At 39.3% G+C, this 25,910-nt stretch overlaps 3 protein-coding genes across 4 annotated transcripts in view; 2 read left to right on the top strand and 1 right to left on the bottom strand.

Moving 5' to 3' along the window:
- The first annotated feature begins 1,224 nt into the window (after positions 1 to 1,224).
- On the top strand, positions 1,225 to 10,088 carry LOC117299928 (nuclear exosome regulator NRDE2-like). Its single transcript, XM_033783537.1, has 9 exons — positions 1,225 to 1,537; positions 2,109 to 2,580; positions 2,871 to 3,853; positions 4,372 to 4,508; positions 5,395 to 5,518; positions 5,838 to 7,442; positions 8,002 to 8,117; positions 8,903 to 8,974; positions 9,300 to 10,088. Exons 1-9 carry the CDS (start codon positions 1,366 to 1,368, stop codon positions 9,432 to 9,434), a joined length of 3,816 nt encoding a protein of 1,271 aa, XP_033639428.1. The 5' UTR covers positions 1,225 to 1,365; the 3' UTR covers positions 9,435 to 10,088.
- A 3,253-nt stretch (positions 10,089 to 13,341) lies between these two features.
- Positions 13,342 to 14,490, bottom strand: LOC117298448. Its single transcript, XM_033781720.1, has one exon. The coding sequence runs from the start codon at positions 14,488 to 14,490 to the stop codon at positions 13,342 to 13,344; it is 1,149 nt and encodes a 382-aa protein (XP_033637611.1).
- Positions 14,491 to 16,280: 1,790 nt separating this feature from the next.
- The window catches only part of LOC117292808 (glutaminyl-peptide cyclotransferase-like), a 31,269-nt gene continuing 21,639 nt past the window's right edge, over positions 16,281 to 25,910 (top strand). Inside the window, exons 1-2 of one of the 2 annotated variants that reach the window (XM_033774981.1) lie at positions 16,281 to 16,439; positions 18,788 to 18,950. In XM_033774981.1, the coding sequence (XP_033630872.1) occupies positions 18,843 to 18,950 (108 nt within the window). In that variant the 5' untranslated portion in view covers positions 16,281 to 16,439; positions 18,788 to 18,842. Of the gene's footprint in view, positions 16,440 to 18,491; positions 18,577 to 18,787; positions 18,951 to 25,910 lie in introns of those variants that run through there. The other variant, XM_033774986.1, reaches the window with a different exon arrangement.

Raw genomic sequence — 25,910 nt, 5'->3', positions numbered from 1 at the left:
TTTATGTATGAATGTTGTATGTTTTAAATGCAAGGCAAACAAGAATTTTTTTTTTCTTCCTGTTTTATAATCTAAAATTATTGCAGTTTTGGACACAGTGGTCCCTTAAATGCACTGGACACTATTGGTAATTACTAAAAATAATTGTTGGCAGAAATCAAATATACATGTACTTGGTATTGAGCCATGAAGAGCAAATTTGCCCTGTAAAGTAACATGTAGTGTTTGAGAAAGAGGAAATTTCACACTCAAATATTAACGACTTTCTCTTGCAAGGTTTATGACTAATTGAGCCCAAGTCTTCACAGATTTAAGTTATTTTATGCATAATAATATGTTGGGATACACCAAGTGACATTATTGGTCTTTGAGAAAGAAAGAAGTAATTTTGAGAAATTTTCCATGGATCGGATTTCGAGACCTCAGATTTAGAATGTGAGGTCTCGAAATCAAGCATCTGAAAGCACACATATGTGACAAGGGTGTTTTTTATTTCATTATTATCTCGCAACTTTGACGGCCAATTGAGTTTAAATTTTCACAGGTTTGTTACTTTGTGCATATGTTGAGATGTGAGACGACTGGTCTTTGACAATTACCAATAGTGTCCAGTGTCTTCAAACAGGGGTTCTCAAGATTACAAACTTGGTCCTTAAACTATGGTCAAACACACTTACTTAAAACTTACTGAATCAGTATTTGTGGTTGCAAAAAAATATTCAAGACTTTCATGTTGGAATCTTTTTAAATTTCCATTGTAAATAAAATCATTAACTATTGCTGTGCATTATTCCATCCATATTTTTTCTTTTGGCTGAAATGTACTATTATTATGATATACCACACTGCATTGTGTATTATTTATAGTAAGAGTGTTTATATATTCATATTTGCTGTTTATGGCTTATAATATTTCTTAATAAAGTAACTGCGTTCAAGTCAAAAATATAGTTCAATTGCTGTTTATTACAAGTCATGGTTATTGTGTATGTCTTTTTTAGTTTTTTTGAAGGGTAAAGGGAAACCAATTTAAGAGATTGGTAAAAAGACACACGAACATACCGACTCAAATCAAATCAATCAAAAAGTCTCTTGCCGCGCTCAAAATTATAAACCAAACTCAATATTATTCATGAGCCTCCTTGAACTTTTGGGGAAAAAGTACCGAAGTCTGTGTCGCGTTTCCACCAAGAGAGGGCGCTAACCTAACAAGATGTCAGCCTCCATCAGACATGTCAGAAGAAAACGTTTCTGAAAGAAGTTGGTTACAAAAGTATACATAAATGGTACGAAAAGTATGCGGAGGTTTGGATAGACGTCGCATATTATTCACGGTTATCATTAGTTCATAAAAATACGTTGAAAATGTCACGCAAACCGTTATTTCCGAGTGCTAACATAAGACTTGATCAAGTTCATGATCATGATGCCATTTCTTCCACAGCAGAATCATTACTCGAGATTAATGATACAACCAAAGTTAGTTTAATTTCGACTGGTGTTGTGCAAAGCACATCGTCTGAAATACAACAAATAGGTATGTTACATAACCATGTTTATTTATTTAATGTGGGGAAACTTACACGTTGTCTTGTGCCTAGCCCCTACTAGAAGAACAATTAAATAACGGCAAGAAAAAAGTTGAGACAAAACTGAATTGTTATGTATCTTTGACTTTTAGGGAAGTTTAGCTTGCTAGCCCCATCCTAAATTTTTCAAGGATTGCAAGTGGATTGGTAATTTTTATGCGATTAAATGTAGCTTTATATTCCTAATGATTGATAATGAAACATCACAGTCACACCAACTTCTTTAAGCAGTTCAGTATAAAAAAAACCCAAGGGAAACTGACCGGGTAGAACTTCAAAGACAATGAAGAAACTTCATTCTTTTAGACGTGAGAGAAACTCCCAAGGATTACAAAAAACGCACCCGGTCAGGTATGGACTGAAAACCCAGCTCCACTTCTTAATGGCCGATTCTTTTCTTATTCAATCATACTGTATTTACAATTTTAAATGTAAAATGCAATTGATAGAGTTTATAATACAAGTGAAGAAGTGATAGTTGGATATTTAACATAATTGTTGTTTTATTCATTTTTCTAGACAATTTAGACTGGCTGACTAACCAGAGCTTTCGTAGTGATGATGCGATCACCATTGCAAAGCAGCATGCAGTTAAATCGAATGAATATGACAGAGAGCCGGTCGGTCAAGTTTCTTCACTCCATCAGAAACACCAGGGTGAGGAATCCGAGTCCAGTGAAGATTCAAGCCACGATAACAACACTGCATTGAACTCTAAATTGACTATTGCTCTACTTGAAAAAGGCAATCACAAATCAAGGTCTGTTTCTCATCATTCACACAAAAAGAGCAAAAAACACAAACATAAAAGAGACTTTGAGTACGTCTCTGATGATAGAAAGCAGAAACAAAGTCATCATCGTGATAGACACCACAGAGATAAGAAGAAGAAATCTCACAGGAAGAAAAAGAGGAGGAGGAGAGATGACTCAAGCGGCTCTAGCAGCGATGAGAGAAACAGCGTCGCAAACTCCACACACGGGTCTGAAAAGTAGGCAAATTGTTTTGATAAATTATATAAAATAATTTATACTAACTTTCCATCATTTGTTTTTGCCATTTACTGATGGAAACTTCTATCGCAGTTCTTACAGGAGCTCTGTAGGCATAAACAAATCCACAGAAGCATTTTGTAGGCAAAGGTCACATTGTCTATTAGACATTTATGCACCTAAAGAGAGCCCTTAAAATCCCCAGTTGCTCATCAATGATCAAATTTAGAATTTCGGTTTGCATTTATTCACTTTGTTTTTTTCTAAACTTTCTGTTGTCTTTCTACAGGACTGTCCCAGCAATTGAAGAATTCTGTATTGATGTCAAAGCTAATCGGAACAATCTCTGTTTTGACAGTCTTCATTTCACCGACACGGTTGCCTACCATCGTCTCGGTCACTCGTGTCTTGGGCTCGACAAACGCCGTCAGAACGTGACTTGGAAAGATGTCAAACCAAAGAAGAAACAAAAAGAAGGGTCAATGGGTTTAAGGTACTTCACCTCAGCTCCACATGAGGTAAATGAAGATGCGGTTGACACGGGGGCAAACCCTGGAGCAACTAATCCACTAAGGTTGCACTCAACAAACGATTCCCTATCGTACATCCCAATAGTTGATCCTGGCAGCAGCCGAGCAAAGCCAGAGTGTGATCCTCTTGGAGTCTACGATCAATCTACCCGAGCATATCTTCAGCCTAGTACCACTTTGAACCCTTCCTTTCTACCCCTGGTTAAGTCTGAAACATCCACCAGCCCAGCAACTCACACTACAGCACACTACAACAGACATTTACATGACAACCCACTAGATGTTCATATGTGGCTTGAGTTTGTCAGGTTTCAAGACTCCACTGAGTATGATAAACTAGTTCCGACCGGTTCCAACCAGTCCCAGCAGGATAGCGACTCAAGTAAGATGAGCAGTAATAGGCGAAGAACGGCCAAACTGATTGCTGAGAGGAAGCTTGCGATACTTGACAAGGCTCTACTGAGGAATCCGAACAGTGTCCCGTTACATCTTGAGCAGCTGAAGATTGGAAAAGAATTATGGGATGTATCGGAGCAGATGAAACAATGGGAGAGGCTTCTTCGGTTAAATCCTGACGATGTTTTTTTGTGTAAGGAGTACCTTCTCTTCCATCAGACCTGTTTTTCTAGATTCTCAGTTTCCAAGGTGGCTGGGCTGTATGGAAAATGTATTACAGCTTTGACTTCTAGGTTGGCAGAACTCGATGAAGATGAGGCTTCCGATATGGAGAAACACATACTGGGTAAGTTTGACCTTTCTTATCCATTGAAGTGAAAGACAATACTAATGGGAGACTTTCAGGACGCTTGGTGTCAGTAGACTTACCAGGTAAAATCCATTGTTCTCGGTAATGTGCGCATGCTCAGAACTACGTAAACAATGGAAATTTACCTGGTAAGTCTGCTGCCACCTAGCGTCCCAAAGTCTCCAATTGTATATAACAATAATGAGAAGCTGTATGGTCAAATTCAGTTTTGTGATCACTCATTTTCAAAATTGATTTAGTGATTGACTGATGGATTGATTTAAAAACACACCAGTGATTGACAAAGTTGAAAGTGAAAACAGAATGAAAGTGAACAAACTATTTTTGTCTCTAATCTGAAGTAAAAATGTCTAAATGCCATTTTATCTGATTACGTTTATCAAGATCATTGGAACAAGAAGAAAATTGTTGAGAGTGTTCAGCCAATTTATATTTTATTCCAGTTGCCACATAATTTGTTTATGTTTGCAATTTTTGTGCCCTGATCAACGTAGATCTGTTTGTTGGCTTATGTCATTTCTGGAGGCAGTCCGGTCATACAGAGAAAGCTGTGGCAGCATACCAGGCTATGATTGAACTCAACTGTTTCTGTCCATCGGATATACAGCAAGACACTCACCTTGAGGGACAGGTAAATGTCACATTCAAATTTGTATTTAATTCCTTCACATCAAATTTGTGTATATAAGCCAAACTTTTCTGGGCTGGCCTCTGTATGCTAGATGCAACAATATGCACCAAATGGTAATAGTTGTTGTAATCTGTTGCATTTGGCAGCCAATTCAGATGTCTTTCTTTGGATGAATTCGTTGCATTTAGCAGTCAAGTGACTCACTTCATATTGGTGTTTCATTTTGTTGTATTTGGCAGTCAACTCAAACTCATATTGTTGCATTTGGCAGAGTTCATGGTCCTACATATTAGCCATATCACCACTACACTTATATGTATACTGTTGCATTTAGCAAAGCAAACACCCTTGCTCAGTCCTAACAAAAACAACATGCCTGCACAATGCAACAAAATCCCTTGTTGCATTTTGTTGCATTTGATATGATCCTCATTTCAACTGTGTTGCATTCTGTTGTATTTGGCAGGGTATGTAGAGAGGGACCTAATGGTTGTTAGGGTTGTCCGGAACAACTTTTGTTGCTGACAGTAGGGTGGCTGACATGTAGGCCTATATCGGCCCGGACATTCCATTGAGAAGTGTGCACCTAACCATGCTAGGCTTTTTTTTCCCAGTACAAAGAGGGCAGAAGGTACTGGTAATCACGCTCGTAATGTCCCTTTTCACATTGATATTGTTTCAAAAGGAATGATACTTCAAATATCAAGTAAAATACAAGAGAATTTCACAGGGTCAGCTTCTATATTGACAAGGTATGTGGAACAGTCTCCATTAAAGTTCTGCACAGTCAGCTTTTACATTAGAGTGTGCTTTCAGCCCTACAAAGTTCAATATTCAAATCCATTCAGTTACGTCAAACTTTGATGGGTAATTATTTTTTTGCCAGGTTGCCTTTCTGGAGACCTTCTGGGATAGTTCCAAGCCACGTTTTGGAGAGAAAGAGGCCAAAGGGTGGGCAAACTGGATGCAGAAGAAATCACGAGGAGGATGGGAGGAAGTCAAGATGCCTCGTAAGTAAAACTAAGCGCCACTTTTGCCAACATTTTAAAATGTTCAACTAGGTCACATTTCAAATTATGGTCTGTCCACTTTTGATGATATTCAACCCAATTTAATTTAACCTTTTACCTGGCATAATGAAGCCATGTTTAAATTTTCAATCTGAAAGAGTATCGAAAAAAAGAGCCATTTTAACGGAGGTTATAGACTTGTAATTTGTCCCCAAATTCATGACAACTCTATATCAAAATGTAAACTACAAATTACAACTACTACTAGAAATGACTTTTGTTTTGACGTTCCTTTATAACTCTGAATTATATTTAATAGAAGTTAGTGAAGTCGATGATGAGCCATCAAGCCCAGCAGCAACCTTGACTGACATACCCCTGTGGCAGGCCTGGGTGCAAGAGGAGATCTCCAGAGAAGCTCAACAGTTTGCCCCTTGGAGTCCCGACGAGACCAAGGGAGAAACTGAAGACGACTGTGAGGATCCGGAGCGTATGGTCCTCTTTGATGACATCAGTCAAGTTCTGTTCAGACTAACCTCTCATCAGGAGAAGCAATTCCAACTCATCTGTCACTTCCTGGAGTTTCTAGGCGTATCAGTTCCTCCCTGTTTGGTTGGAAAGGAAGGCCCGGACACCGTACAACTTTATCTGGACCAGCCAAGCCAGATACTCTCCTCTGTGAAGACTTCCGTTGGTGTTGGTAAGCTGCCGTCGAGATGTTCAGGAATAGCTAGCAACTGTAGGTCCTTAGAGCAGATGACAAATGCTACTTCTGTGAAGTTAATTGTTGAAGATGCTAGCATGGACTACAGAATATTGGAAGATTTTGTGGAGGAGGGATTTCAGCAAATAACACCGGTGTTTCATGAGCCGGCTTGCACGCAGCTCTTGTTGATGAGGCTCGACTTTAGAATGCAAAGAGCACTGATTGCAAAAGATAAGAAACAGCAAAGGAAGAAAGTGAAGGAAGCCAAGAGGTTTGCCAAGAAGCTGCTTAGCCAGGAGGAGAATCGCAATAATTTAGATCTGTGGGCTGCTCTAGCTAGATGGGAGAGGACAATGGGGAACACAGAAGAGGCGCAACGTGTACTACAGACAGCTCTCAGATTTTGTGGGCAGCCACAAACTGAGAAAGACAAACAGGCAGCTACGAGGCTTGTGCAAACATTTACTGAGCTGTTTCTGTGCTTTCAGTCCAAATCATCCAATGTTGTCGTCGGACAGGAAAACAATGTAGAAGTGTTAAATGTGTTGACAATGCTCGGGGAAGGGATGGCGTACACTCCTCTGAAAGATATTCCAAGTCAGAGTGTGTCCTCCGTAAGGCTCCTTAAAGCAAGGAGGAGTTATCAAGAGACAATCACAGAGGTCTTGGCCACTTACTCAAGGAGTGATTGTCAAGACGTTGATGCAGCAGAGAGGATGAAGTGGTTAATCCCATCCGGAACACATGCTGTGCATCTCACTCAGTGTTTTGCAATCTTCCAATACCTCACTGTGGGTATGCAGGCAGCGTCCGTCGTTTTCGAGTCCAGTCTATCGTCACTGAAAAAAGGAAAGCTCTCCGAAAACTTTAATGAACAGCAGCTTAGATTGGATCAGGAGCTAATAACTGAAGCCTACGTCGGACTGTTGTCCGCTCATGTGTACAGTAACCCCACTCCGTTAGGCTCCTTGAGGAACCTTCTTAAGACTTCCCTTGATGATTTTCCGACCAACCCAACCTTACTGGAGACATTTATCATCTCCGAGTCCAAGTCACACATCACTGGGCGAGTGAGACGATATTTTGATCGAGTGACCAGACAAGAGGATAGTCTTGTGCAGTGGTTGTTTGCCATTAGGGCTGAGATGCTGAGACAGGTGTTAATGGTTACTTTTGCAACGGCTGGAATGGAGACTATACAAGGCCAACAAAATGAAGGTGAGACAATAGCTGCTTTTTCTATAGAACTAATATTTTCTTCATCTCTGTCTGCCTCGCATAACAATATACTCTGAACTTCATCTTACATCTCAAACTTATAAAACAAAAATTCAATCCTATCTTACACTTGTTTTTTCACTTAACTGGTACTGTCTTTTTAACGATGACGTCATGTAATCAATCAACCACAAAAAAAGCAAGTTCGAGTGGGCGCATTTAGTCGCCCCGTGGTTGACCACTGAGGTACTCACAGTGGCGTACTCACTAAAAATTGCATTTGGATGTCTCGTCAACCATCGGTACTCAACACTCTCTGCGCCTTTGCCATTTCGCTACAGTATCACTGGATCCCCTCTGCGTTTTACACAAGTTAGTATGAAAAACGACAACTGGGATTAGGGAAGCAGCCATGGTCCTGTTCAACCACAGTAGTTAACCAATGGTCGACCAGCCTGGTTCCATTCAAAATAGTCAAACTTAAACCATTGTGTGTATTCCAACTTGCTGCATAGTTCAGACAAACATTTTAACATTTTACTTTTTGTGTTTAATCTAGTACCGATGTCCGAGACCGGTATCAGTAATCGGATCCGTTCCTTGTTCCAGAGAGCAACTGAGTCCCAGACTGCTCGTCATTGTGTTCTTCTTTGGAGAATGTACATGCAGTTTGAGGTAATCATGACAAGCCATCACTAGGTGGCAGCAGACTTAGGGCCTTTTAACACAAGGCATCTTTTACAGGGAACTTGGAACAAGTTCGAAATATGAACATTTAGTCGACCAATGATTGACCACTGACCAGCAACGTGCAGGAGCAGTGATGTACTCACTCGAACGACTCGTTTGAAAGTCTTCCGCATTTTCGCTGTAGTGGCACTGGGGTCGATTTCACAAAGAGTTAGGACAAGTCCTAACTTAGGACTTGTCCTAGGCGATATACAAATTGCATGGATAGTTCCAAGTTAGGACGAGTAACTGGTCCTAACTCGGGATAAGACTCGTCCTAACTCTTTGTGAAATCCACCCCTGGTTCTCTTCTAGCTTGGAACAGGCTATCAGGACCACGAAAGAAACCATTGTCCTGAGGCTGGTTCCGAATGGTTGACGATGGTAGTCAACCGATGGTCGACCAGGCTGGAATTGAGTTAAAATAGTCAACCTTTAGTTACCCATGGTCCACACTCGAACTTGCCCTTCGAGGCAACCAACTGCAGTGCATGCTACCAGAGTACATTACATAATATGTCATTTTTTGAACATTGTGTTTACGATCCACAAGAAAAATATGTGAATAGAAAATGTGAGTGGATTCTTTTGTGGAGATTCCCTGGAACTGAATGCCTATAAATTGCCTTGTGTAACATGGCCTTTACAGCCTTTCAAATGATTTGTTGAGAGTTCTTTGTATGAGTAATACATGATGGTGAGTAGACAATCTTTGTGTTGTGTGTCTCCAGATGCAGCAGGGTAACCCAAAACGAGCTGAGGCAATATTCTACAGTGCTTTACAACACTGCCCTTGGGCCAAGGTAGGTTTAGTGTCATGTTTAGAATGTCACACAAATTGTTTTCATTAGGAGATTTAAAAGGTTTATCCAATAATATTACAAAAATTAACAACCATTAGTCCTGAGAGTTCATCATTGTCTTTTCAAGTCAGGTTTTATATAATGTAGTGGCCCAATCACTTCTTTACATTTCTCGTTCCAGCATTGACATCATTATTAATATTTATTAGTAGCAATATTTTTACATGGCAATATAATTTGTTGTCATTAAGATATTTAAAATGACAGACATAAACCACAATTTAACCTCGAGAGGTGGTTCTCATTAAGTTTTTATCATTGACAGGTGTTGTATGTGGATGCTGTAAGGAATCAACCATTGAAGCTTCAAGATTGTCAAGATCTGCTCATTGAGAAGGAGCTTCATATCCGTGCTCCTCTTGAAGAAGTAGAACTACTGATAAAGAGTAGACCCAGTTAGACACCTAACTATTCAACATGCTTCTCATTGCCAGGCTTTGTATGTTGATGCAGTAAGGCATCAAACATTGAAGCTTCAAGATTGTCAAGATCTGCTCATTGAGAAGGAGCTTCATATCCGTGCTCCTCTTGAAGAAGTAGAACTCCTGATGAAGAGTAGACCCAGTTAGACAACCCAACTATTCAACATGCTTCTCATTGCCAGGCTTTGTATGTTGATGCAGTAAGGCATCAAACATTGAAGCTTCAAGATTGTCAAGATCTGCTCATTGAGAAGGAGCTTCATATCCGTGCTCCTCTTGAAGAAGTAGAACTACTGATAAAGAGTAGACCCAGTTAGACTAATCAAGAGGTGTATCAGTCCTGAGAAGTGGGGTTCCCATCATTTTCTTTTCATTGCCAAGCGTTGTATGTGGATGCAGGAAGGCATCAACCATTAAAGTTTCAAGATTGTCAAGATCTGCTTATTGAGAAGGAGCTTCATATCCGTGGTCCTCTTGAAGAAGTAGAACTACTGATGAAGAGTAGACCCAGTTAGTCAACCCAACTATTCAACGTGCTTAACAGTCTTAATATCTTGAAGATAACCAGGGCCCAAATTCATAGAGCTGTTTAAAGACACTGAACAGCTTTGGTAATTGTCAAAGACCACTCTTCTCACTTGGTGTATCTCAACATATGCATAAAATAACAAACCTGTGAAAATTTGAACTCAATTGGTAAAAGAAGTTGCGAGATAATAGTTAAAGAAAAAAACACCCTTGTCACCCTTGTGTGCTTTCAGATTTCATTAGTATCCAGTTCCTTTAAGCAGCAAATATAAAACAAGTCGCACCAACAAAAAATAGTACTAACCAGTTACTGGTAAATACTATTAAATGCTATTTTACATGCTATTAAAACTGAGGCGAAACATTATTTTTGTGACATTGTTTTACTAATTTCTCAAAACTACAGCACCTCGGCAAGTAATATTTTAAGGGAAGCTTTCTACAATCATTATCTTCAAACTGTGTAAGTTTAATGTAAATCTGAAGACATTGTGTTTTGTGTTACAAAAAGTATTCGGACACTTTAAAGCCATTAGACCTTTTCGGTAAACAGAATTGTCCAAGACCCACACTTCGTGTATCACAACTTCTATATAAAATAACAAACCTATGAAAATTTAGGCTCAATCGGTCATCGGAGTCAGGAGAAAATAGCGGGAAAACCCACCCTTGTATCTGCAGGTTTCGCCGTGTTATGACATGTGTTTAAAATAAATCCATAATTCTCGACATTGAGAATTGATATTGTTTTACTGTTTTCTCAAAAAGTAAAGCATTTCATGGAATGATATTTCAAGAGAAGTCTTTCACCACTACCTTCTGTAAACCCTGTAAGTTATTTGTAAATCTGTGAACTTTTATTATTTTTTTCTGTACCGAAAGGGTCCAATGGCTTTAAGCAGCTCTATGAAAAGGGTCCTGCTGGTTTACAGCGCATAGAACCGTGATGAAAATACTCTTTTAACTAACTTTTTTTTTTGGGGGGGGAGACACATTTTTTAGGAGTAATCTTTATTCTCTGTAATTTCCGGCAATGAGATTTAAAGAAAAGTTCAGTTTGAACTGAATATACCCCACTTTTAATTTCTTCGAGAATAAGAAACCAAATTTAAAAAAAACTCTTTATTTTGATGGCAGACTGTACATTGGGCTTGAATAGTATCCAGTTGCACAGAGCTATTCAAACTAAGAATTGCTCTAAAATGCAGTTTAATATTTACCATTCAGCCAAAATTTTACCAAAATTTGACAAAAGTAACGTGCAGTACATAATCAAAATGTGGCTGGTAACCAGGGCCCAATTTCATTAAGCTTAAAACTTCAGCTCTGCTTCTGTTTTTGTGGGGGTTCATTTGTTTGTTTTTCCCTTCTTCAAACAATGATTATTAATATTGTACATTTTGTGGGTGGAGTTTCAAACTCAATAAAATAGTTCGACAAAAAAATGAAATCATCTAGTTTTCTGTCATACATGTGCATGTTAATATTTTGACAAATAAATACTTAAGGTACCTGTACCAGTCTGAAAGGAACCCTTTTTTTCTTTTTAAAGGGTGCACATGGCCCAATTTCATAGAGCTTCTTAAGCAGAAAATAATGCTTAACAATTTTCCGCTAAGCAGAAATGGGAAGGATACCAGTCACACATTTTACATAGTATTTGGGGTTGATCTGGTAAGCATAATTTTGTTGTGCGTAGCTACTTTTTGTGCTCAAGTATCTCTATAAAATTGGGCCCAGATTGTTAATCATTTAATTTATTTATCTTTCCCTCAGGGCCGCCAACCTCTTCCCCTTTAAAAAAACAAAAAAACATGTCCACTGAGTCCTTTTGTCGTCTCTTGTCCAATCACATCAGGTTTCAACCGTAATGCACACATTGCTGTAGGAAATGTTTGTTGCATGATAAATGCGTTGGTTTTATTGACATGCGAAGTTTAATTTCCTCACCGTAATTGAATCCCGCTATGACAATGATGACGTTTCCGTTGTATTGAGAAAAGCGGCGTGTTTAATTAAGCGGGAAGCTCAGAGAGCCGACTTCAAGTTGGGCCGAAATGGTGTAGAGTATTGACGGATGAATTAAATAAGGTTTGCGTGCAAACCAGGCGCCTATTTCATAGACCTGCTTTAAAAAAAAAAAAGCAGAAAACATTGCTTCCCAATTTTTTGCTGAGCGCCGTAGCAGGAAACTAGCCACAAATGTATGTGAAATAGTTACGTTTTCCTAGCTACTTAATATGAAATCAGGTGTGAAATCAGTGCTGGTTGGTTCTACCGTTACCAGGTTTCGGTATTCTCCGTTTCGTTTACTTGTTTTCTTTTCATCTTTTGTGTCTTTGTGGACACAGGCGTGCGTACATATAACGGTGTATAACGGTGTGTTATTTGCACTCGGGAACGCCGCAGCTCCTTCTGATGGTGAATTTATAAATTGGTGGAAATAACAACCATGTCCATCGTGCAACACTAGTTTACGCGCCAATTCCCACATTTTGCCAACTGGTCTTGTTACAACAGGCACACATTTACTCTGGGGGAAAATAGTTAACGACCCATGGGTTCAGTCAAGTTTGTGGGGTGCTAAAATAATTGTAGAGAAAGCAACTAAAAAGAAATTGATCCAGTATTGGATATGTTATTTTTGTTTATAGGCCTACACACCAGGCCATTATTTGTATCATTTTATAGTATGGGAAACTTCTGCCGATTCTCATTGACCTAAGATTTTAGCTTTTTCAAGCATTGCCATATATTATGACTAATGATTAAATAGTCTTTTCTGAACCTATCGAGTGATGTTTCAACAACAATTATATTGAAGTATAAATCTATGTGAAAATAAACGATGGTCTCTGAAAGATTTTGTTTTATCTTTTTTTTTCTCTGAACGAATTTTGAAAGATGCTGTTGTTGAATTTTGAAAGATGAGGTATGCCACGACCCTCCGGAAATGCAAAAAACAAAATACATGTAACGTGGACATTATTTTTTTTTGTCAGGATCCCAACAATCGAATTATTATTTGGATTTTAGAAATACCAAATTTTAGAGATACCAACTTTTCTCAAACTTAAAAAACAAACTATTTAAATTTAAAACCGAACTTTCGGGTCAATCGGCATGAAAACGGACATAACTTTTACTGCCTCTTCAATAAACATGCCTAGCTGTCTTTTGTTAGAATTTGTTGTTTAAAAAAATCCATATAGGTCAGAAACGGGATCCATAGGAGACAAACTTGTTCTATACGAAAGGTAAAGCTTAGCATTGTCAATAATTGCCGAGATTTGGCATTCGCATAGGGTCCGTACGTCCGTTCGCCCGTAATTTTGTAATGGTTTAAGCAGACCTTGTTTACAAACTGTCGTCACTGCTGCTCACGTCAGACACCGAGCTGGTGGAACCTCCTTGCAGAAACTTTTCTAGAGTTTGTAGATTCTGTGCCATATGGATCATCGTCTCCTCGGCGTGTTTCACGTCGAATTCCTCTCCGGGGGACACGGCCCGCTTCTCCTCCTCCGAGATCGGGGTCATCGCAGCTTCGAGCGCCTTGGCAAATGACTGGGCAAGAGAGGACTGGTCAATGGACCTTCTCCGGACAACACGGGGGGAAGTACCCGGTCCTTGGGGTCTGCGTCCCGGTAATGACCCAGGGGCGAGAGACGAGCGCCGTCTCTGCTGACCGGAGTTTGAGGCAGCAGGGGAACGTCTTCTCGGTGTCGGCATCTCATGCTCTGATGTTGACTGCGCGGCATGAGGCCGAAGATTCGCCAGCTCGTCCTCCTGCTCGTAATCGTCTCCTGCATCTGACGATGACAACTCGTCCTCGTCCTCGCTACTACTGAGGACAACATGCAGGACGGGGAAGACACTCAGATTGACACTTTTATGACCCGTGGATTCTAACTTGATTCTGCCCGTCAGGTAGTTGGTAGTGACGACAGAGTGACGTCTCGTTTCAGTCTGTACCTGTATGGTATCTTTCTCCGCAGCCTCTGTGCATTTCTGCATGAGTAGCGGGAAGTGTCCACGGTATCCAGCGGCACCTCCGCTAACGATGGTGCTGAAGGGTTTGTACGCCCAGTCGTCAATATCAACGGGCTGCTCGATCGCTAAGACGGGTAGTTGTCCGTCCGTCGGATCCATACAGGTACATCTCGGTGCAATAGGCCTTCGCAATATCTTCTTACACACCTTTGGCTCATTCATTTGCGTTGCACAGTTGGCGGCCTTGATGCACATATCACAAGGTCCCCTTGGTTTTAGGCTTTCCTTTTTACTTCTTTCCAACGCTGCCGTTTTGCGTCGTTTCTCCTCTTCCAGCCGACTTTGCTCCTCATCATCGAGTCTTTCCTCCCGTTTCGATGATGCATTTTGCAGCTTCTTCTGTGCACGGCGCTGAATGTGTTCCAATTCAGTGTAATTTTTGGAATTGAAAAATACTTCATTCGGCGTATTCCTGCCGCTCTGTGGCGACTTTGGTATCGACCTTTCTCTTAACATTTTTGTTTCTCAGACACAGGTTAATTTCAAGCTTCCTGAATTAAGATGTTGGATGTACAGTATGTTGTGTTTAAAAAGTACATGGCACACAAACACACGTCAACGAAATCGCTATGGCATAGTGGTAACAATGCGCGCACGCGTTGCACTGTCTCCTGTGACGTCTTACTTTAATTATCACAAACTCTCAAGCAAAAAATAAAGGAAGGATTTGTCAAGCCACGCGTGGTTACTTGCTTCCTTTGAGATGGATCGAGCGTTCGAAGTCCAAGTCGCACACTGACTGCAGCCCTTCAATCCAAACAAATTTAAGTAGGTCATCGATATGAATACCCATACCATGGTTAATGCACACTAGACCTTGGCAACCAACAGGCAGATTACGTTGAGGAGGGCCGGGTTTTATTGGTGGGACTTTGCTGGGAAACCCCGCACTGCAACTTTGAATTCTTTTACATAATGGATAGCTAAATTTTCGAGACTAGGGATGCTTACTGAAATAAATGGCATAGGCCTTGCCTCTGGCTCCCCGGGCTGTGTTTTATGATGGTTGATGACGACACGGGAATGCTCTGACGCCCCGCCCCCTCTGAACTTTCAAACCAATCTTGAGATTTGATTGGCCTATTAATATAACCCAGTCCAGTTCGGCCCACCCTGTCGTCCTTACTCATAGGCCCTAGATAAAGGATGGCCGGTTGATGCTTGTATCAAACACGACTGGCAATAGGTCATGACTAGTAGGCTGAGCATAAGCACTCTATGGGCTGAAGTTAAAGTTGTTCATGATACAGAAGCTCTCGCTGGAGGAGTTGAGCCTTGCATTTTCAATGATATTTTCAGAGCAACTCGTGGTCTGGTGAAGTTGCTCATATTTGACCACAGGTAAATGAAGAAATTATGTATATAAAGGTTACTTTAAGTGACCTGTCACGTTAGTAACATTGTTGAATTTATACTCACTAATAGTAGAGAGACTAAAACTGTTTCATTCTCTGCAGAGGGAAATGCAGTGCAGATCATGGAGCCACCACAGAGTAATGCAAAACACTTTAAAACGTAGAGTTTTGCTTGCAATGAACTCACTGGCAAACTAAAAGTAGGCCTATCTCTTGCGGGGGTGGCTATACAATTTAATAGACTTTGAATAGTGTGACATATAGACATATAGACGTTCATCTCCAAACTAAAGAAATAACTTTGCTTGCAGATAAAACCTTGCACAAGAAAACAAAGTACACCTGGAGTAAAATTCATTCACACACACCGCGGGTGGGACAATGAAGAGTCAAGGTTTTTGCTAGCAGCCTCTAGTCTTCTTCTTTGACTTCTAATAATGACTTAGTCTTGTTATATTGCATCGTCTTTATCGTTTTGTGCATGCGAGTCTATTTTGCACTGCGATAATGTTCTCGCTCTCTTCTTCACATTTTGTAAACAACTGTTTATCACATGTCAAAACAGTCGACTTGTTTGTTTACAACAGCTGATGATGAGTTTTGTTGTACCGCCCTCTTGTGAGTAAGATTACCTACACATTTTAAAAAGCTAAAGTTGACCAGTCTCATTCTCTTTTAGTTTTCATTTTACTAAGTAATTCACATCAAATGCCTACAAGAAGCTGCTTGGAGGGTTTCTGATAAACAAGTAAGGATTTTTTATTGCATTTCTGACTAAACCAGATGTAGTTATGCTCCTTCAGGGATTATAAATCTTGAGAACGCTGAGGCCGAACGATATAGCTTCCTTTGGACTAGGACAAGTTTAGTGAAAAAGGCCACTCTCTATCTATCTATCTCAAAGTCACTGCCATGTGAAATTATTTATGATCTCCAAGACTTCATCCAACTCCGCTCACAAACAGTCACACTTCCCAGAAGGAGACGTGTTGGCTTGTAATTTGTATCCCGTTACTCCACACTATACACTGATCTATTGAACTTGAAAAAAGGTAAGTTGAACGATAATGGAATTGTGCTTTAACAATTTTGTCTTGCCAACGGATCAGCGGTTGTTGTCGGTACGGATCCCATTGGTACCACACGTAACGCCGTTATTTTCAGAGTGTGAAGTGCTTTTTATGAATGGTTGCCGGCTGACCAAGTTACTTACTGCCTAGGCTGGCTCTGTTGGTTGGACTACCTCAATTTTGGGATCATATTCAAGTAAAAATCATGGAGTCCATGATCTTTCTTGGTTTATTCAGTTGGGGCCCTCAGTTGTTAAGTCCTCTGATCTATATCAGTAACAATAGGAAATGACTTTAAAATGAAATTGGACTCCATTTGTTGGACGGGACTGCATTATCACATTATATTTTTCTATATTTGTAGACGATCAATACATTGTTAATGTTACAATTGACCCATACATATGTTTGAAGTTAGTTGAACAAACATGTGTCTAATGATGGTATAAACAAACTGATTCTATTGAATATGGAGGAAATGTTTCTTCATTTTTATTTATAAATGTCTTCCTTTGTCGCTCGTCGAATCGGTGAAGACAAGTGTAGTTTATGATTGTTATTAAGTCTGGTCTGCTGAGCTGAGGAGATTGGAAAGGGACTGTATGTAAACTTGTTTTACTGTACTACTCTATACATGAACAGGAACAACGGTATGAGTCATAGGTGGTTGACTGATGTTGTGCGATCGGCAAGGAAGTGTAATTTATATTAGGCACAAACTCTGCAGAAGGTGTAGCCACCGATTCGGATGTTACCTGGGAGGGATCCAACTAATAAAACCAGAAAAAAAGTGTCTGGACGTTATTAGCTATGATTGTTTATTTGACGGAAGTTTGCAGTAGAATATTGTGATTTTCATTCGGTTTTGCCTAAGGCCACTGCTGCCTAGAACCTAAATTAATTTCTAATCCACCATGAATGAACAAATAAAAACTGTCAATACTTATGTACTTCACTTTGAATGCTCAAGGTGGCCATTACATAAATTATAGTTTGTATAATGTCAACTATTTTTCTCAGCTCCATACACTATACATACCTGCTGCATGATGTGTATTATGCTAAACAATAATAGTGTAAAGTGCCAACTTCTATTTTGCAATAATATTTACCAAAACCATAAATATTTGTTGTGTTTTGTTTTAACTTGAATTGATTATGGTACATAAAGCAATGAAGCTGTTTTTATGATTTAAATAAAGGAATTAAGGGACAATTTTGTAATACATTTGTTCATCACTTTAGTGACAGGCATTTTTGCTAGCATGTTGCCTATAGACATCCTATTTCCTCTTTTTCTATGTCACTCCACACCAATTTGCTTGGACTAAGATTTAAGATTGGAATGGCTGACACTGATACGCACTTGTTGTTTGGGCCTACTGTCCCCAGTGAATCCTTCACTGTAGCAATTAGGATTTGGAACTACCACATGTATTATATTAGTTTTTGAGATCAAAGCACTGGGCTTAATTTTTATAAAGCTGTTTTAAGCTGAAATTTCTTCTTGAGTGTGCAAAAATTAGCAGGGAACCAGTCACTGACAATATATCTTTTGGCTGGTAACCTGTTTCTGCCTAGCAAAGTTTCGCTTTTTAAAACCTTTTTTTGTTTGTTTAACATCTGTACGAAATTGGGCCCGTGGTTAAAAGTCTGGCATCTGTTAAAGCTTGATGAGTGTTTTAGAGTGAATTCAAAACAGGGTGCATAAATTTAAGCCCAACCCATAGAATCAACATGCCGTCTTTTCTCCATTGGTTTAAATAAATGATCATTGCAATGACAGAAATGTATTCTCAGAGTCGTACACAGGATGCATAGGTATGACGTACATAGTGCTTGACGCCCCCCCCCCCTTCAACCCCCCCCCATCAACCCCCCCCCCCTCTTCATTGGCTTGGGCACTGCACTTAATACCTACTGGATATCATCTTGAACCCTCTGTGTTTTCACTTAAACACGGGAAGCCTTGAGGGAAATAATGCTATCAAGTCACTCCTGCGTCCTCGCAGACAGCCAAATAATTTTTATTTGCATCACTCCGGCGTCCTCGAAGACAGCTAAACAATTTTTACTCGCAGTACGTGCGCAGTGCGGGAATACTCGTGGAGTTTATGGTACATTTGAAGTTGGAGCATTCCGTAGCCTAATAGTCTGGAGACTGTTAATAGATTGTGAAATGTGTGGCAATGCACTTCTGGTATTCCAGACCTGTAGATTATACTCCTAATAATACAGTCAAAGTCAATTTGTTCAGCAGCAAGTCACTCAGGTGGTAATTAAATTTGATTTTCCCCCCTCATTTTATGTATATCAACCTACTTTTCAGAGTGTGATCTGCAAAGTGTAGAGAGAGACTGAGCTGCTTGAGGGGCAGCCTACAATGGCGATGGGGAGAGGATGGCGGCTAGTGGCGAGCATCTGCATCGTCTTGGTGTTAGTCTCTTGTCAAGTCTCGGGACAGCGGAGGAAAAACCTACAAAAGATGAAGGTAAGTTTAGCAGTGAGATTCATGATGTTATCAATGCTTTTGTCAGTGTTGCCGACCAAAAATGTTCTACTCCTTCATTCGTGACTGCCCTGACTTCAGACCACCAGAAGGCGAGCAGAGACTCAGAGACCTCGACGAGGGCACCATCAAATGGCTTGAAGTCACTAATTGCCAGTTTAGTTACAGTCAATGTTCACCTTGGTCCAGAGAACAAACGAAAGAAGACAACTGCTTACAGTATGTCTCCATAGCTGATGTTTTGATAGTCAGAATTGTGTGTAAATGTAAATGGCAGCTGTACAGCATCAAATAAGGCCTTTGAAATATCTCTGAAAAGAATTTAGATTCACCAAATTACAATTTGAAGGCAGTGGACACTATTGATAATTACTCAAAATATATATTCGGATAGAACCTTACTTGGTACGAGTATTAGGAAGAGGTTGATGGTGTAAAACATTGTGAGAAACGGCTCCCTCTGAAGTGACAAAGTTTTCGAGACGTTTTTGATTTCGAGACCTCAGATTTAGAATTTGAGGTCTCGAAATTAAGCATGTGAAAGCACACAACTTTGTGTGACAAGGGTGCTTTTTCCTTCATTATTATCTCACAACTTTGACGACCGATTGAGCTTTCACAGGTGTTTTATTTTATGCATGTTGGGATACACCAAGTGAGAAGACTGGTCTTAGACAATTACCAATAGTGTCCAATGTCTTTAAACAGGATTGTCACCAACTAACTAACAATGAAAGCTAGTGAATACTACAACAAAATCTCAGTGTTTGTACTAGGTCTAACCCATGAAGGTTTGTCTGACCTTTTCATCTTGTGTAGAGAGCACTTGATCCATGTCGACCTGATCCTGCTCGGGAGTTGGCTTGAAGTTTTTCGACTCATCCAGCAAATTTAATACATGTGCAGCAAAATAAAACAACAACAAAAACTGATTTTGCATTGGGCAGTGTAAAAGTAGACTGAACAGATTTGATGAAGAGAAATGGATTGATTTTTTTGTATAACACAACAGAGCTTGACAGTTCAAACAGGCTTGTTAATGTTAGACCTTAGTGATTCTGGGTTTAATTTATGCAGTTACATACGGAAACCAATAACAAATGTATTTAATCTAGATAATTGAATTATATTTTATGGCATTAAAGTCTATGAATATTGTGGAATATTTTATTTAATAGACTCAATGCCTTCAAACCATGTGTCGAAACCTGAAACATTGATCAAGTCTCTTCACTATAGTATGTCTTTAAGAGTCTTCATTTCATGGAAAGTTTATGTTTAAGTACATAATTGCAAAAGCAGAAAAGTTCAGTTTGTTTACAACGAATCACCACTTTTACTAAAAGCTATTACATTTAATCATTCTTCAATATTATTCATCAGTATTGAACAACAAAAGAACAAGACAAAGTACAAAAATACAGATATTGCTGATAGGAACTTGAAGAGTGATTTGAACACTGTTGCCCTTGAGCAAGTAGCTTCCGATAATCGATAACTCTCACAATTTAATTGAAAATAATAAAACCCACCTTCGAAATGGTTTTTGAAAAGAATTTAATATAAACCACAAAGAATTTAGACGGACCAAATTAGAATTTATGGTTTTATAAAAGAATTTAGACCAAATTAGAATTTTAAATGGATGTTAATATTGACCAACAGTGTTTAAGCTAAATTGATGACCAAATATTGACATGTGGGGAAAACTATACATATCCGGAGCTGTAATATCTGGTACGTCAAATTAAAACACAAAGGCGCCAAACTACTTTACAGATCAGACTGGTTGTATTGGTTGTATATTGCCTGAAGGCCAATTAGTGAAACCAGATCTGGTGTTGTCATGTTGGCTGAGGTCTGGAGGGATAAAGCATAGAGCTAGGTACTATAACATTGTCACTTTGATTCCAGTAGGGATATGTGATTGCCAGTGCCACAGGAGACTTATAATCAAACTTTTAAGAATGAGACTTTATTTTTCAGTTCATGACCTACACATGTACTGTGATTAGACAACCCTTCCACCCGCTTTCCAGCAAGGTTTTAGCAAGAATTTGCTAAAAGGGTGTCCAAATTTGCTTGAAATTAAAAAACTTGGTGTCCAACTTGGTGTTTACTTACAATACATTTATATTTGCATACATGTGGAAACATGGTGTCTAAATTAAAAAGAAGGTTTCCTAATTTGGACACCCTTTTACTATGCTTTTACCAAAACCTGGCTAAAACCTTGAGTCACAATGTTGGACTACATGATCATCATCCATGGATTAGTGGATTCAGAATTCCCCCCTCCCCCCTCAACCCTATCGATCAATCCATCTATCTGGAGGACACTCAATGAAATTTCAGCAACATTGCAATATCACAGCCTTTTAAAGGAACACGTTGCCTTCTATAAAAAAGCGTTTGAAACCGTTTGTTATGAAATGTATATGGTTGGAAAGATGTTTTAAAAGTAGAATATAATGATCCACACAAGTATCACTCAAAATTGCATGGTTTTCATTTTACGTCACCAATTAACACGGTCGGCCATTTATGGGAGTCAACTTTTTGACTCGTAAATGGCCGACCGTGTTAATCGACGAGGTAAAACGAAAACCACGCAATTTTGAGGCATATTTGTGTAGATCATTGTATTCTATTTTTACAACATCTTTCTAGCCATATCAATTTTCTAATAAACGGTTACAAACGCTTTTCAAAGACCAACTCGCCGATCCAAGGCAACGTGTTCCTTTAACAGCCATTCTTTGGCCTGTGAAATAACCTCCAAGCCTCAGGTGTAGCATAGCAGCCGAATTCACAAGTACACTGTATAGTTCAGGAACAGGTTGTTTCCAATGCCCCTATATGCCATTAGGGCTCACCATTAGCACTAGCCAAGCATAAACGTATGTTGTCTACTAAAAAATGCAAGGGCTAGAAAATACCACTTCTGGACTTCTGGCTTGTGCAACCTTTGTTTATAATGCTCAAAAAAATATTCCATTTTCAGATGTGCTTAAAAACTGTCTATCTTTGAGTGTGGGAGTGTAATTTCATTTAACCAAAAGCTGGTTGTAATCGCTACAGGATTTGGGTACTTTTTGTAACACAAAACATAATGTCCACAGATTTACATTAAACCTACACCCTTTGAAGATAATGATAGAGAAAGCTTACCTTAAAATGTTAGTTGTTTGTTAAGGTGCTGTGTTTTTTGAGAAATGAGTAAAAATATGTTACAAAATACGTTTTACATGCTGAAATAATTTTCGTCTCACTGAGACGAAATATATTTGTTTGACTTGTTTTACTCATTTCTCACAAACTACAGCACCTCAGCAAGTAATATTTGAAGGGAAGCTTTCTACCATCATTATCTTCAAACTGTGTGGGTTTAATGTAAATCTGTGGACATTGTGTTTTGTGTCCTACAAAATGTATTCAGAGTCATATTATGAAAATTAACGGCAATAAAAACTTACACGGCAAAAAGTACTGCAAATTTGGATAATATAATGTATTTAAGGAAACATTTTACTTTGAAGTACTGCGGTTATGGGAAAAGATATCACAATTCTTATCCCCCAAAGTTTGTATTTCTTTTAGGGATTATTCTTCCTGCGTGGACAGATTCGCTCCGGATTTTCGGTGATATCTGACGAAAAAAATGCGACCACCTTTTGATATAAAATATTCATTTGTTAGTTTATTGTACCCTACATTGAAACATTCAAACAGTTCCAAAAACCAAAGTATACTTTGCCTTTAAGAGCGCAAGCAATCCACTGCAGCTATTTTGGCTCAAAATTAAAATGGTGAAGCAGCAGCATTCGATGACGGGCAAGTATAAGAAGGTCTATTAAAAAAGGGCCTATGTCTTGTCATTTAGTTTTGTGTGACCTCAATGCACATCCTGTATTGTTCTTATCAGTAATAATGAAACTAGATTCATGCCATTGGCAAATCTGTTGAATAGTGATCAGAGGATACTAAATACTCAATGATACTGCAATCCCAATATGTGCACGAATGTTGCCCAATCGCTTGGGGGAACCTCTTTAAAAATGACAATCCATTCAAAGTGATATAAAATCTTGCCTGAAGTTAGTCTAGACTGTAGCAAAATGGAGGGAAATACTGAATTGCTAGTTGTGATAAAGCGTGCCATATTAAATCCTTACCTTACAAGGGGTGAAGTGACATGGGTGAGGGGTGTTTGAGCTTCAGTTGTCAAATGAAGCAAAGTCACCCAGACTACAAAATCAGTAATTTTGCGTGGCGTAAAGTCTCATTTTTTTCTCTTTCTGCACTGAATTATTTGCAAATTAAGATTGCTGTTTTGATGTTATTGAATGCAGTGGGGGTATATTGGTAGTCTGCAAGTTGGCAAACTTGATTCCATACACCCCCCCTCCAAAGACAATGCTAGTTGGCAATTTTGCAACCTGCCAAAGGAAACGCCCTCATCACTACACCCTTGGTCCGCACCTTCGAACCTGTGACATAACAAATGTTTTACGTATTCCATTTTCTTTTGAAATCCAGACAGATTTGAATACACAATGTACTACAATTTCAAAAAATCAATGATGTAACATCCCTTAAAAAGAGAAACGAAGTCCAAAGAACAGGTGCCCCTGCACTTTAAAGCATGTTTCATTTCCGAGAACATCCACCTGTAGGATTAGCCAGTCAGACTTGTGTCTCTCTTTTACCCAGCTCAATCTGTTCCCCGATCACTGAGTGTTATTCACATTTCAGCCCCCCTCTGAACAGTGAACTTAAACACCTTGAGCGATAACCGTGCAAGTCAATTGTATTATTTGCAGCAGTCTTGGTGCTCTCTGAGTGCAGGGAGTATACCTATCCCCCACTTCAACACGACACCTTACCGAGTCAATCATCGATTAACTTGGGAGAATTCACTTTCGGTCAGATTCAATTTGTCTTCGGCTGGGAAATTGCCTTTTCACCCGAGCGGAATTTAAGAAAATGGGAAGGACAGCCGTTGGAGCAAGCGGGAGAGATTCTTCTTGTATTGAGATTGGAAGTCAGTGTTTGTCCAGAGCGGTGGATGTGCCTACTGATTTGAAAAATGTATGCGCATAATTGTTGTGATGTGAAACGTGAGGCGTTCCTTTTTCCCCCCCGCTCTTTTCACCTGTTTTGTTTTGACTGAAAGAGTAGTGTGGTCGGACGCAATTATTTGTTTAGTGCTCTCTGCTGTTCTGGCAGTGTAAATGTCATACTGTAATTGTTTGTCATGCAATGTTGATTCAAAGTATAAACCCATATTCTGCATAATTTAGTTAGCAGAGCATCGGCATGTTTTTGTCAATATAAGTAACCTCCACGTCTCTTAGCTTTATCACAGTGTCTCCTGGTGGTATTGTTTTTGTTACGAAGAACTGTAAATTTGTCTGTACAACTTCGTGTAAATCTCTTTTGTGGGAATGTTGGCTTCTTTTGCTCTGAAAAGGTGTGGTCGGTTTTTCCTTTATGAAACTGGAAATCTTCTATTAGAGCCTTATTAATACGTCACAGGAAACTGTTTTTTTTTTCCTAATTGACAATTTTGTGTCAGGTATCAAACCACAAAGAAAAAAACTGACTGGGTAAATTTTAAATCATTTTCGGTTGCTAAAAGAAAAAATGACTAGAACGGAACATGAACCTGCAACTTCTGGATTGACATGCCGGCGCTATCTAGCCCTATGTTGGTGGTCTCCCTATTTCATGAATATCTTTGTTATCGATTGCCACAGACCTACCAAGTCTCACGCATTAGGCGTGAGACTCACGCATTTGGGCTCTGTCTCACGCTCACACGCACAGTGACCATTTTCTCACGCATTGGGGCCAGACCGGGGGGGGGGGGTTGAGCTTTGAAAAATCTCACGCATAGCTGGCCTCTGGACTGGGCATCTCTGTTGCCATTCAGAGGCAATTCAAACTGTCATATATCTAGGGAACACTCCCAAGTGTACAATACAACCTGGGTAGGGATGGAATCACCTTAATGCTGATGGGATGCCTATATTTATTTCAAATATCAAGTAATAAACCACAAAGGAAAACTGTCCGGGTAAATTTTAAATCATGAAGCATTTATTGGTGAAACCAAGAAAAAGTTAACTAATTGGAGCCACATAATAATAAAACTGATTCTACTACATCCTGTTTTTAAAAGTCATTTCCTGTTTGTGCAATCAAAGAGCAAGGACAGAGATCTCTCGAAATAACCTCTCCTAGCACTGAGCTGCAGTGCATGTGGTGTGATGCTCCTTAGTACAGTCATGATAATAATAAGATCTGAACTACTTGCTTATGCTTGCCGGAGAATAATAACGGAACAATCAACATTGTCCGTCAAATTACATACAGATGAAGACGTGAGACTTGCGTGCTACAGTCTGTTACACATTGAAGAGCAACTGTACTGTACCTATTTCATATTTCCCCATCAATGCCGTGACACAAGCATGCACTGTGCAAGTTTAATGTAGTTCATCAGCATTGACAAAAATATACATTGTCTGTCTCTAGAAAAAACCCAAAGTACAATTGAACTTTTTAGTTTGTGTTCAATTGCTACGTGAACAACTCAAGAGGCACCAAAGCAATGTCCAGGTAGGGGCATGAAGGCGAACAATTGCCTCCCTGAAGTTATTAGGCCTGAATGCTGCATCAAAACTTGGCTCTATCCCCGATAGATCATAATAAGTGCACTTAGTATTCTTAGCAAGTTGATATTGTCTTGCCTTACACAATGTTATGCTTGGTGGAGAAATATATTGCCCAATTAGGCAGTGTCAATCAAGTTTCCTGAAATTTGCAATTAAGTTTTGCTCAGCTTTTATGCTATATAGGTAAAATTTACAAATCACACAATATTACTCTACACCAATGATTTCACTTTTGCTGGAACCAGTCGCATTTAACAATTCC

Source organism: Asterias rubens, chromosome 1 (genome assembly GCF_902459465.1).
Source record: "Asterias rubens chromosome 1, eAstRub1.3, whole genome shotgun sequence".
In the NCBI taxonomy this organism is placed as follows: domain Eukaryota; kingdom Metazoa; phylum Echinodermata; class Asteroidea; order Forcipulatida; family Asteriidae; genus Asterias; species Asterias rubens.
This window is presented reverse-complemented; position numbering and strand designations above follow the sequence as displayed.

Coding starts and splice junctions, on each gene's coding strand:
- LOC117299928 (XM_033783537.1), top strand. CDS start 1,366: ATGTCACGCAAACCGTTATTTCCGAGTGCTAACATAAGACTTGATCAA. Junction 5,519..5,837: donor GGAGGAAGTCAAGATGCCTC/GTAAGTAAAACT, acceptor TATATTTAATAG/AAGTTAGTGAAGTCGATGAT. Junction 8,118..8,902: donor GAATGTACATGCAGTTTGAG/GTAATCATGACA, acceptor GTGTGTCTCCAG/ATGCAGCAGGGTAACCCAAA.
- LOC117298448 (XM_033781720.1), bottom strand. CDS start 14,490: ATGTTAAGAGAAAGGTCGATACCAAAGTCGCCACAGAGCGGCAGGAAT.